The 12,748-nt window shown below is 45.3% G+C and overlaps 1 protein-coding gene across 1 annotated transcript in view; it reads right to left on the bottom strand.

Annotated features, from left to right (window-relative positions):
- Positions 1-12,748, bottom strand: part of STARD9 (StAR related lipid transfer domain containing 9) — a 133,222-nt gene extending 120,474 nt beyond the window's left edge. The window contains exons 1-2 of the mRNA XM_066618701.1: positions 12,702-12,748; positions 6,332-6,401 (exon numbers count right to left, since the gene is read on the bottom strand). Coding sequence (XP_066474798.1) covers positions 6,332-6,401; positions 12,702-12,748 — 117 coding nt within the window. The remainder of the gene's footprint in view (positions 1-6,331; positions 6,402-12,701) is intronic.

The raw sequence follows: 12,748 nt of genomic DNA, 5'->3' as shown, positions 1-12,748 counted from the left end.
AGAGCACGCATACACCTCATTTTGATTTTTAAAAAATCAGTCACTTCTTTAAAGCTAAGAAATATTTTCTCTAGAACAGTTTGTACTGAACTCCAAAGCTAACCACTCAGAGTAAAGTGGAAAGTAAGGGGTGTTTGATGCTCTATCAATGGCCAAAAAATAGAACAGTTGGGAAAGCCAGGGTGGTGTAGTGGTTCTGGAGCTGGATTTAGACTGGTTCTGATTCAAATCCCTGCTCAGCCATGCAGCTGCCTGAGAGCCCAATCCTGAGCTCAGCTCAGCAGCTTCATGCCGCCGTGCACTATCGTAAGGCATGTCTGCGACACTTACCATTGGGCTACCGCCTGGCCAGCACTGGGCTAGTGTGGGGCGGGCGCCCTGCCTCTGCCGCTTGGCGGTCTCACAGACCACTGAGCCGCAGCACGATAAGTCGGGGAGGGGAGGAGGCGTTCCGGGGAGGGGGGAGGCATGGGGAGGGCGGGCGGGAGATGTGACAGGGGCAAGGAAGAGGGCTGGTGGGAGGCATGCTGGGGGAGCGAGCTGGGGGTGGCATGAGGCGAGTCCAGTGGAGCTCAGCTCCACTGGATCCTGTCCATTCGTGCAGGGCTCAGCGCCCTACATGAACGCCTTTACTTTACCCCATTGAGTAGTGAGTTGCGGGGCTGCTTCCCTTACCTGGGGGAAGGGGACAAAATTCCCCTTCTCCTAAGGCGCCGCCCGTGGCAGGCTGAGATGTGTAGGATGCAGTGGCAGCCGTTCTTGGTGTCGCTATAGCCGCACACCCCAGGCAGCTCAGGATTGGGCTGTGAGTGACCTCGGGTCACTCACGATCTCTCAGCCTCACTTACCTCATAGGGTTGTTGTGAGGACAAAGGGAGGGGAGGAACTATGTATACCACCCTGAGCTCCTTGGAGGAAGAGCAGTATAAAAATGTGAAAAATAAATAATGGAAAACCAGAAGACTGACCCTGGTAGTTTGTAGCTAGCATATAGTCCCTGCTTACTGCTTTACTCCTTTTACTGGGAAACTGGAAGAAATTTGTAATTTTATTTGCTGTCACCATCCAAAGCTTGGTATATACCAGGCCCATTCATAACAATAATCAAAACAGTCCACTAAAATAAATCACTTTTTCTGAAAATGCTACCAATGCTGACGCCTTTAAAACTAAATGTGAAAAATTTCATTTTATACTATATACTAGGGGTGGACAAACTTGTTTAATGTAGGAGCCACATAAGATAAACTTCAGGTGCTAGAGAGCCATCTGAGAGAGCTGAATACTTAAGAAGCACTGAAACTCTTAAAATATATTTACTCACCATAAACACTGAATTTATGTTTTAATCCAGTGGACTCTGAGATTAAATTAATTAATCCAGGTAGTTTGAAAGCTTGAAAATTTTTAAATTTATCTTTTATATTAATTGTGATGCAAAAAGGTGCACAGCCAAGATACTTCTGTGAGCCACACATTATATGTCAAAAAACTGCATATGGGTCGCAAGCTGCAGTTTGGCCACCCCTGGTACATACATTCATGAAACCTACTCTAGAAATTTTTTTAAGTTTTACCTCTTCAACCACAGCGACACATGCAGATAGGGAATACCCTAAGTAGCAAAACAATCCTAAAGGCAGCACTGTAAATGGAAACACATACTTCAGTAATAAACTCAGTGTGACTGTCCCAGACTAAGCAGGTGCAATCTGCCACTTAGTTGTATTGCACGATTTAGTCCCTTGAAGAAGGCTTTATCTGTGTGGAAATAAACCTATGAGAATAAATTGGCCATATTAAGCTAGTTGTACTATGTTGATTTTACCTACTGGTACAATTATCTGGTCCTTTGATCCATTAATTCAAAAGAATTATGTCTAAAAATGAAGTTTATACTGGATAGTCATTCTGAGGCAAGCCTCATTTCACTCAATAATCTCCATGATGACAGATCAAGTTTGCCTGCGGACTCTGATATGCTAGTAAAACAGAATTAACATTCCTCCTCAGCAGTTATACTACTGACTACACACTCATATAAAGATGACTAACTGCAATGGAAAGCCCTGCCAATGTGAATTAAGGCCCAATCCTGAAGTGGGCTTTGCCCAGGGCTCCAGCAGCGTCAAAATGGCAACCACAGAATCCTGTGGACGCCACCACCAGGGTCTCCTTGGGGGAAGGGAGCATTTGCTCCCTTCCTCTGGGCAAATGGCAGCAATGGATCTCATCGGCTTTGCACGTGTGTTTGAACAGGCACAGAATTGAAGAGGTTCACGTGGGGGCCACCTGTCTTGCGTAGGGGGCGGTTCAGGATGCAGTAGCAGATGCTACTGCCATCTCCATCCCCCTCTTGGGCCCGATCCTCCTCTCCCCCACCCAATTATGCCCTCCCAACACCTTTCCCCGCCCCAAAAAGCCATGCTGCTGCCCAGCGCCCGCACCTCTGACAACAATGCAACATTCTCTTAGTGGTGCTGAGGCCCAATGGGGGTGCTCGTACCTTACCAGGTGCTGCGAATGTGCTTTACAGCATGTTAGCTACGCCTGGAGCCGGTAATAAGGCTCAGCTCTGGTTTCAGGATTGGGTTGCCCATTACTTTAACAACTCATAACTTCTTTAACAGTGAAATATAAACCATGTATTGGAATTGAGAATAGCTCCCTCTTTAGAGTCCTTTCAGCAGGGGCTTAAGATCTTTTTATTTAGGGAAGCCTTTTATGCTGACACCAGGGGGCATGGTGCTTTTTGAATGTATTTGAGATCCAGGTTTTTATTGTGTTTTATTGTTTTTAATGTTTTCTTTCTTTCTTTCTTTCTTTCTTTCTTTCTTTCTTTCTTTCTTTCTTTCTTTCTTTCTTTCTATCTATCTATCTATCTATCTATCTATCAAATCTCTAAAATAAATAAAAATAAACAATATTCTTTATTAGTTTTTAAGAGACGCTCCATACCAGCTTCCAATCCCTAACTGTAACAATAAGCTGGCCATTTTTTTAAGGAATTGCCATGTTAGTTTGCTATAGAAAAATTTTTAAAGAAAGAAAATGTGTCTTGTGGCATTCACAGATGAACAGATTTATTGTGATATTGCTCTTCTAGACTGGAGCCCAATTCATAACATACATTTCATGTATCCTCAGACATATACCATATACACTGTAAGCAGTGGGACCAGAAGTCCAAAAAAATGCAAGAGGAATCACTTGGGACATTCCTATGCAAAGCGCTAATGAATCCAAGATAAGTACACTGCCCATTCATAACAGCCATCTTCCCACAGATGTTAAATTAATAAAGCTAGGAAGATTGTGTTCTCGTCACCTACTCCCTTGCAATTCCCCATATAGCATTCTGTCCAAGAGACGTGGGGACTGTGCTTCTTTCCTGACTCAGGTCAGGGCCTCAAAGACACAGAACACTATCTATTGCATCCTCATAGAAGAGGTCCAAGAATTAACTCTGTTCCGGAAAGAACATAAAAGAAGGAGGAAAACACTTATCTAGTTATTTGATCTCTGCCAAACTGCCTCCTAAGACATTTAAAATACTAATTCTGCTAAGCAAGTCACTTAAAATAATCAGGCGGATATGCAGATACAAAGACTAAGCAAGAAATAGAAAGCATCTGTGCAGTAGAATTCCCACAGTAATCATGGTAGCTCTATAATTCACTTATCTGCCTTCTGAGTAGTAAGACACATTGCCAACAGAAACTGATTTTGGCCCCATTTTACTGTTGGACTAAGGGAGTACAGTAGCATTCAGGAGTCCCAATGTCTGGAAAAAACAGCCCTGTTTCCCATGCCCTATAAAAGAAGCCTCCAAGAATCTCAAAAAGGAAAGGATGTACAGTCTAACTGAAGTTATTTTAAATGTAGCCAGCCACCCATCAGGATGTTAACTACAACACATACAGTTTTGTTAACCCATTTTTTGCCCGACCCACAGGTATACACATTTGATCCCTGTTGCATATAAGCAACATTTGGCAGAAATGCTTAAGCTTCCCAGAAATTAGCTGCAATTGTATTAGACTGCAATTAGAGGGAGGGCAGAAGGAATGGAAATGAGAGGGGACATTATCCAGATGTTTGGGATTTTGTGTTTATCTTACTGCTACTAACAATTACTGACAGCCTTGGAAGAATGAAGGCATGCAAAGGAAATACAGCAACTGCAGCATACTGAGAAGGTTAATTTTTGCATGTATTTGAAAGAGCCACAGACGTTTACACCAGTTCTATAAGGAACTCAGTGCCAATTCAGAGTCAACGTCATCTCCCCCCCTTTGCATTTCCTTCCCGTTTTATTTTTGAGCTTGCTTCTGGGACATGAAAAGAACAAATAACTGCAACAGATTTTCCACAGGACTCTCAACCGTGATTTTCTTTTTTTTCTTTTTAAACAGAGTAAAACTACTGTACTAATAGAATATTTTTCCTGGTTTCTTGTCATGTACCTGGGTCTTTTTTCAGGATATAAAAGAATGTTTCAATATATTTCTAAGTTAAAAAAACACACACACTTAACACACTAAGTTAAATCTCACACACACCGGGGCGGGATCTGAATGAGACATTTTAAAACAAAGTTCATAGAAAAATAATATACCATGAAAGCAATAATTGCATTTCCCTTTTCAGTAGCTTTTGCTCTGAAATGTCCAAACTGCTTTTGGATATTAGGGGTATTTAATGAGCAATTTGAGGGGTCTGTGGTGATCCACTGAGGCTGTCATGGCCCACCATGCAGGGAGGGGGGGCGAGAAGAAAGGCACGCAGCCTATGCCCGTCATTCCAGCATGCCCTTAGGTACCTTACAGGGTGACTGTGACAGACACAGCACCCTGACACAGACAGTTTTACAACTTTGGATCACTTCCACCAGAGAAGGAAAACCAGAAAAAAAGCAGGTGCACTCCCATGTCCTTCCTTCCGTCTGGAATGAGCCCAGTTACCAAAACCTGTAATATTAACCATGAGTGATCTGTAGGAGAATGAAGGGCACTTGCTCTCTCTTCTGGTCTGAATGAAAAAAGCCAATTTTTTAAAAAGTGTGACCCACAGATAAGACGAGATTTCTACACCAAATTTATTGGTAGAAATTTCTCACCTTATAGGCAAGTGTCTACAGTAATTGCATTTGTACGCAATTGGGCCTCAGTATCAGAGGCTCTCTTCTAGGACTCCCATGGATACCAAATTCCACAGATAATAAAATCTGTGGGAGGGGGGCTGCATGGTGCTACAGTTGCTTACCTTGGGACTGCACCCAGCCCTCCTGCCCTGCTAAGAAGCCTCCTTGATGCAACTGGAAAGTATTTCCAGTTTGCACCAGCAAACCATCCAGGAGGCCTTCTAAGGTGCAGGAAAACCTCCCTGCGCCTCACAACTCCTCCAGATGTGACTGGAAGTCACTCTCAGTTGCATCTGGGAGGTCTTGAGGCCCTCAAGCCACAGGCTTGGCATCCATGGATATTCAAATCCATCCATGGATATTATTATTATTATTATTTTATTATTTTATTAATTTGTACCCCGCCTTTTTGCCCAACGGGCAAATCCATGGATGCCAAATTCAAATCCATGGATGCCAAGCCCATGGATAAGGAGGGTCCACTGAACTCAGTACAGAATATATATACAGATCATAATATATATATGATATGTGGTTATTCCTAGGGATAGTGCAACCTGGATCACCACCCTACACTGACATTGTAGCTGCTGCCACTGGCATGGCACTCTAGGAAGGGGGAGGCATGCTTCTTGCACAGTTGTGTTAAACCTAGAAGTGCAAGACATCTCATTTTATTTAAAGGGACAACATGAATGAAGATACGCACAATCCCTATAAATAAAGTTGGAAATCCTATATTTCTGGCTATAACGAAAGTGTGCAAGGAGCAGGGTAAGGAGGGAGACAATTCTTTTCTTGCTCAGGTGAGCAGGAAGCAGACCACTGTAGCTCACATCAGTGGAGGGCTGGAGAAAGGGAACAGCAGACTCAGGGTGAAGCTTGCACTGAATCTGCTGCCCTCTTGGGCCCCTCACAGTCTGCTTCAGTCACTGCACGGCCGGGCTGGCAGTGGTTACCCTTTGTCACTGCAACCATGCAAAGTTAGTCTAAGAAGCTATGAAGTATACTGGACAAGTGTGGCCAGTTACTGACTAGACATTAGAACCCATTCTCCCTGCTCCAGGTGCAACACACTTATCTAAAGCACCACACTGTCCTAATCTACAAGTCATTATAGAAGAATTATGTGATTATTTCATCAGAAATGTAAAGCTTCCAGAGATCAAGGCTAAAAATAAAACATACCTTTATGTATCTAACTTTTGCCACTTTATCTTCAACTTCTACAATTATTCTTCTTCCTTCTGCGTGCTCTCTGAAAATACAAAAACAATTACAATTATATTGCAGTAAAGGTAGTTGGTTGCATTCAAAAAAAGTTAGTCTTGATTAATTACATCCCACTGAAAGAAACTTTAGTTCGTTGTGACCAACTTGTCTCATTGATTTTAATGGTATTTTGTCATAACTAACTTTGGATAGAATGCACTGTTATTTTTAGGGAGGACTAAAACCATTGAAGAGTGAGTTAAACATTATGGTAGCAGTTCCCAAATTGTTATGACACCCAGAGCACTGCTCTCAAAAGTGACTGGTAATGATCTCATCAGAGTAACTTCCAGGTTCAGCGATGAGACATTGCATGCTGCTTCAAACAGCAGTAAGGAGTTCAGGGCGGATGGGCGGGCTTTTCCCAGTGTACAGCTTTTACTGAGCTTATAATACACATGAGAACTATAACACAGGCATGTAGAACCACATGAGAACTATGGACGGTTTGCTACACACCTCTTGCACAGTGAAAACATGCAGACCAAGCCAGAAACACATGGAGACATAAGTAGTTCAGAGGTGGTTGGGGGGGGGGAGTTAAAATTATGCCCAGGGGAAAGCAGAAAACATGGAGATTATAAAAGGCCTTGCTCTAACTCAGCCCACAGCTTGCCTATGCGGTCGCAACCTGCAGATGTAGGCCAGTGCGGACTCCAGTAATCACTGACAGGCCAGAAGCTCACTGGAGACTGGGGGTTCCCTGCAGGTCGGATTGGGGGTCCCGGAGGGCCACAAATGGCCCCCAGACCGGGGTTTGCCCACGCCGGCTTAGAACAATAAAACTAGAGCCAATACAGCAGCAGTTTCCTACCATCAGGCAACCCCTGACCACCGTGCCTGTACTTGGGTCCACTGCAAGTCACCAAGAGCACAACCACAGGAGGATGTGGTGACGGCGTGATGTTGTCATCATGCCATCGCCAATGGCTGCTAGACTGCCCCAACTTCGGGTCAGTCAGAGGCCAAGGGAGGGCAGGAGCGCTCACATGAAAGCCAACAAAGCAATGAGTACAGAGTACATGTCTGGTCACCTGACGTGCCCAACCAGTTTATGGATCACCTCACTTGCTCCTGTGGACCACAGGCTGAGAACCACTGCAATACAGAAAACCTTGAGAGGTATACCAAAATCAAGCCCAGAAGGAGAAAGGGTGGAGATTCTACATCACAATGCCACATGTTCCTTTTCTTGTTCAGCAAAGATAACAAAAATTAAATGCTTCCAGTGTAGCCTCCCAGAAGGGGTTTACAAACCAGGGCAGAGGAGAAGTGCTGGGGTGAAGCAGCCTCTGAAATCCCATTAGCATGCTCAGAGCAGGCTAAGAACATGCCTATCTGAGAGTTTCTTTAACAGAGAACATCAGGATTTTTCCATTCTTATTTGCATTTTTTCTTTCAGTTTACTCCTTATTAAAATCAGATGTACCACTTTGGGAAAGGCCACCACTGCCCAATTTCCGGAAGCTGGTTAGAGCCCAGCATTATTTAGCTCCCATATAAGGGTTGCTTTCAGATTGAACTGAGTTGTGCCTACCCTGCAACAACTCACTTTAAAGTATGCAAAAAATTAAAGTATACCAAAAACATATTTTCATTAGTTCAAAATTCCAAAAACTGTTAGATTTTGTCCACAACGTAAATATTTATTATAAGGGCCAGTGATTAAAAGACACAATTGAGCCAGGTTTAGGGGAAAAAAAGTTTTAAATTATGTCAACAGAGACACCAGAAAAGAAAAGCATATTGGACTTTTCAGTCTACTTTCTTGCTATTCTTCTTTCCTCCAGAGGAGGAGTTATATTACTGGCTAAACAGATTTTGCATAGCTTCAAAGTTCACTTTCCCATCCTCCCCAAATTTCCACAGCACACATGGTTTTAATTATCCCGTTATACACAGCCGCACACATGCTCACACAATGGCCTCTAGTATTTACAGTTCTGTAATTTACAGTTAAACTGAATTTACAGTTCTGTAATCTTGAACATCAAAACTGATGTTCATGTCATGAACATGTACAGTTCAGGCCTAGTAGCATTGCAAGGCCTGAACCAAGCTTAAACAGTAACACAGAAGTGGCTTGCAGTCCTAGCTGCCAGGATTTACAATTCAATGGAAGGTGATAATGTAGCACCTAGGCAGCCAGAAAGACGCCCATCAAGGATGGAATGCAGCTGCAGATCTCCAGGGGGAGGGAAGAGCTGGGAGGGCTAGCTTCCAGCCCCACTTCCGGAGGACAGGGTCTTTGTTCCTTGTCTCTTGGTGAGAGAGGTGGTGGGTGCACATCCTGCCTACCAGGACCATGTGGCCATAGGTAACTGGCCTGAGGATCTACAAAAGAAGCTGACCCAGGTGAGGATTAGGAAATAATAGAGTTAGCCAGTTAGCTTTGTTGTTTTATGCTGTTATGTTTCCTATAAGTTTTATGCCTCTAGCATTTGCTGCCTTTTGTAACGTTTTGTAACCCTATGTATTTAATAAAGTAGAAAATCTTTTTACCATGTTGGTTCATTGTCTGTTGGGGACAAAGGTTCAGAATCCTGCCTAGCGGTTCAGCAAGCTACCAAAAATCCTCATTGTGGACTAGTAACTTGAGGACTGAGACTTTAAGTAAAGAAAGTGCTCAGTGCCTACAAGGGATACAGTTAAGCCTAAAGGGTCTTGGTTTCCCTGGACTGAGGCACTGGCTCTTACAGGGTGGTGGCAGTACTACTGAACAGGGATCTTTGAGGGCTCTAGGGTTCAGAACCAACAACTCTGAGCACCCAAAACCCTGGGAGTGAGACCCAAGTTTACGACAGTTCACCAACAGAGATACCCATAAATTCTGAGAGTGTGTAGTATTACTGAATACCAAGATTCTGACAACAAAGGGTCGGGAAAAGGAGGAGCTATCAAAATACAACTGTGCATGTAGGTGGGATTACAAATATTACAGTGTTAGAAGAGAACTGGTAAAATTCAGAAATACTATAGCTTTTAATGTTTAAAGACAGACAGGGGCAGCCCGATCCTGTGCTGGGGCAGTGCTGGCGACTTGCACACTGCCCCAACAACAGCAGTCACAACCGTGCCATAAGGCACGCTGCAGTGGCCAGATGGGAAGAGGCACAGGTGGAAAGGCCAGCACCAGTTGGTGCTGGGCTTCCATGCCAGCAGGAGGAGCAACTGGAGCATGCTGCATGAAGGGAAAGAGGCGAAACTGGGCGAGGGGGAGGGCAGCAGAGGCTGTTAACATCCTGCCTCCATCAAAAGGTACATATGATGGTAAGTCACATCTAACCAGTAGTATATAAATCAAATGAGCAAAGGTCTGAAGACCACAAAAATTAGAATAGCTTATAACAGGACTTCCTGCTTGTCAATAAATAAATCACAGAAGACCCCTGCCTGAGGCATCTGGTGGGCCACTGTGAGATACAGCTGGGCATTTGGCCTCATCCGAGGGCCAGATTGGGAGCCCGCAAGTGGCCCTTGGGCCGGGTTTGGGCACCCCTGTTCTAAAACATGCCTATTACCACTGCAAAATCATATACTATAAAGTACTCACAAAAGTAATGGACATGCTCGTTTGAAAAAAAGACTAACATTTTCTCAGATGAAAATAGCAGATTTTGATTTGAAAATATTGCAGTATCTTAAGAGAAGTCACTTGAATCTCATACCATAAATCAGGGGAGCCCAAACCCTGGCCCGGGGGCCACTTGCGGCCCTCAGGGACTCACAATCCGGCCCGCAGGGAGCCCCCAGTCTCCAATGAGCATCTGGCCCTCCAGAGACTTGCTAGAGCCCATGCTGGCCTGACGCAACTTCTCTCAGTGTGAAGATGACTGTTTGACCACTCGCATGAGCTGTTGGACAAGGGTTCCCTCCACTGCTTGCTGTTTCACGTCTGTGATGCAGCAGTGGCAGTGAAGGAAAGGCTAGCCTTGCCTTGTGCAAGGACTTTTATAGGCCTTGAACTATTGCAAGACCTTCATTCATTCATACAAATTCCATCTCTAATATATTCATTTATGTAAATTTATTCAAATTGGAAATGTAAATTAATTCGGCCCGCGACACAGTGTCAGAGAGATGATGTGGCCCTCCTGCTAAAAAGTTTGGACACCCCTGCCATAAATAGAAACAACTGAACTGTACATTTATTCCATGGGGCCAAGTCTTTGAGATAGCACCCTGGAAGTTGAACTCCTTACTTCATGGGCGTTCATGGTCCCTCTTTCATGTTTTGAAAAGCTGCTTAACACACACTTGTTTCACCATACCTTGTGGGGAGAGTATAGCCAGGGAGTGACATGTATCCAGTATTGGGAGTTATGGGTTGTTTGCTCTCCTGATGTCACTGTCAGCCTCCCGTGGATTTACAAACAAAGGTGGGATGGAAACAAATGGATCTCGTGAAGAAGCTCTCAAATAATTAAACCATAGCTTGAATTCTTAAATCACTCCATATGGGGTGCTCAATACCAAATGAAGAACATTTGTACAAGTAGTATCTCACGCAGTGTAGCTTCGACAGCAGTACTATGCATGCCTGTTGTCAGTTCCACTGACTGAACTCACATCTGAGAAAACTTCACAAAAGAGACTCACCATAAAGTATATCAGACTTTGCAAAGCCCCCTTTTCAACTATAGCAACCCATCACACTACGCATCATTCTTAACCCATACCCAGCTGAACCCCCATCCCCGCTTTGTCATACTTAAAATACCCCACACTTTGCTACCTCCTCCCCTCAGAGCAGGTTATACTTTGGCAGCTATTTTCAATGTTTGTCCCCTGATGTACCACTCTGCATGGTCCACCAGAAGCACCTTTGAATGGAAGTACCACAGGAAGTAACTAGTCATCACCAGTTACTTCTGGATCAGAAAGCCAGACACAATGTGACAAACACTGGTAAGGGGCTTGAGCAGGGGTGCTCAATAGGTGGATCGCGATCTACCGGTAGATCGCAAGGCAAAATGAGTAGATCGCGGAGTGCCGACCCCCCCCTTCAGGTGCCTCTGGGAGGAAACACAGGGAGTAAGGCCCATTGTACTCAATGGGGCTTACTCCCAGGTAAATGTGGCTAGGATTGCAGCCTCACAGCCTAATCCTAGGCATGTCTACTCAGGAGTAAGTCCTGTTATACTCAGTGGGGCTCAAGGTACACCAACATACATTGTACACATAAATGTGATATGTTATGATGGTGCGAACATTGTAAAAAAAACTCTGGTAGATCTCCAGGCCTTGCTGGGTTTCAAAGTAGCTCTCGAGCCAAAAAAAGTGTGAGCACCCCTGGGCTTGAGCATGCAAAAAGCACATGCAAGAGCTCTGTCCGCCAAGCCTCCCAGTTGTATAGCTAGAAGAGGTGCAAAGCACTAAGTTTTGCAGGCAGCCCTTCTCCCTCCCCTTCAGAGTCATTCCAGGTGGTGGGAGCAAAATGTAGGCATATGCAGAATGGCTTTGAAGGGGAGGAGTCACTTGCACAGTGCATTCAGGTACCTGCAAAACTTAGTGATTTGCACCCCCTCTAGCTATGCTACTGGAGCCTCCCAGCTGTCAGGGGACTGGAGGTCCCACAGGTCCCACCAGACACCACCTCAAGTACCACTGGGGGGGGGGGTACAAGCAGCACTGGTTGAAAAACACTGCTTTACAGGTTTGTTGTCCCCGTCCCCAGCCTCTTAGGGACCCAGGTTGCAGGGGTCTCACAAGTCCCACCAGACACCACCTCAAGTACCACGGGGGGGGGGGGGGGTACAAGCAGCACTGCTTGCAAAACAGTGCTTTGCAGGTTTGTCGCCCCCTTCCCCACCTCTTAGAGTCCTGAAGCCTGACCACCCAGGGAGGGGTGGCCACCTTTCTGTGCCACCGCCCACACCAGGCTGCCCACACAGCACTGGAGGTGTGTGCGGCTTTGCTCAGGGTTCAGCTGGCGCCACACAGCAATGCACTGCACATGTGTCTCTGGCAGCATCACACAAACACAACCCCTGGGGGGAGAAAAGACCCAGCCCATTCATGTCTACTCAGAAGTAAGTGCCATTAGAGTCAATGGGACTTACTCCCAGGTAAGTGTGGATAGGACTGCAGCCTCAGAGCCCCATCCTATGCGTGTCTACTCAGAAGTAAGTGCCATTAGAGTCAATGGGGCTTACTCCTGCGGCTGCAATCCTATGCACACTCTCCTGGGAGTAAGCCCCGTTGACTGCAATGGCACTTACTTCTGAGTAGGCGCGGGCTCTGCTCAGCCCCACGCACAGAGCGCGCCCCTGGCTCGCGTGCCCACCTCTTGCTGAGGGGCCGGACCCTCACGGCCACCTTGACGTTCGCCAT

Source organism: Tiliqua scincoides, chromosome 1 (genome assembly GCF_035046505.1).
Source record: "Tiliqua scincoides isolate rTilSci1 chromosome 1, rTilSci1.hap2, whole genome shotgun sequence".
Taxonomy (NCBI): Eukaryota; Metazoa; Chordata; class Lepidosauria; order Squamata; family Scincidae; genus Tiliqua; species Tiliqua scincoides.
The sequence above is the reverse complement of the archived record's forward strand: the minus strand, read 5'-3'. Positions and strand labels throughout refer to the sequence as shown.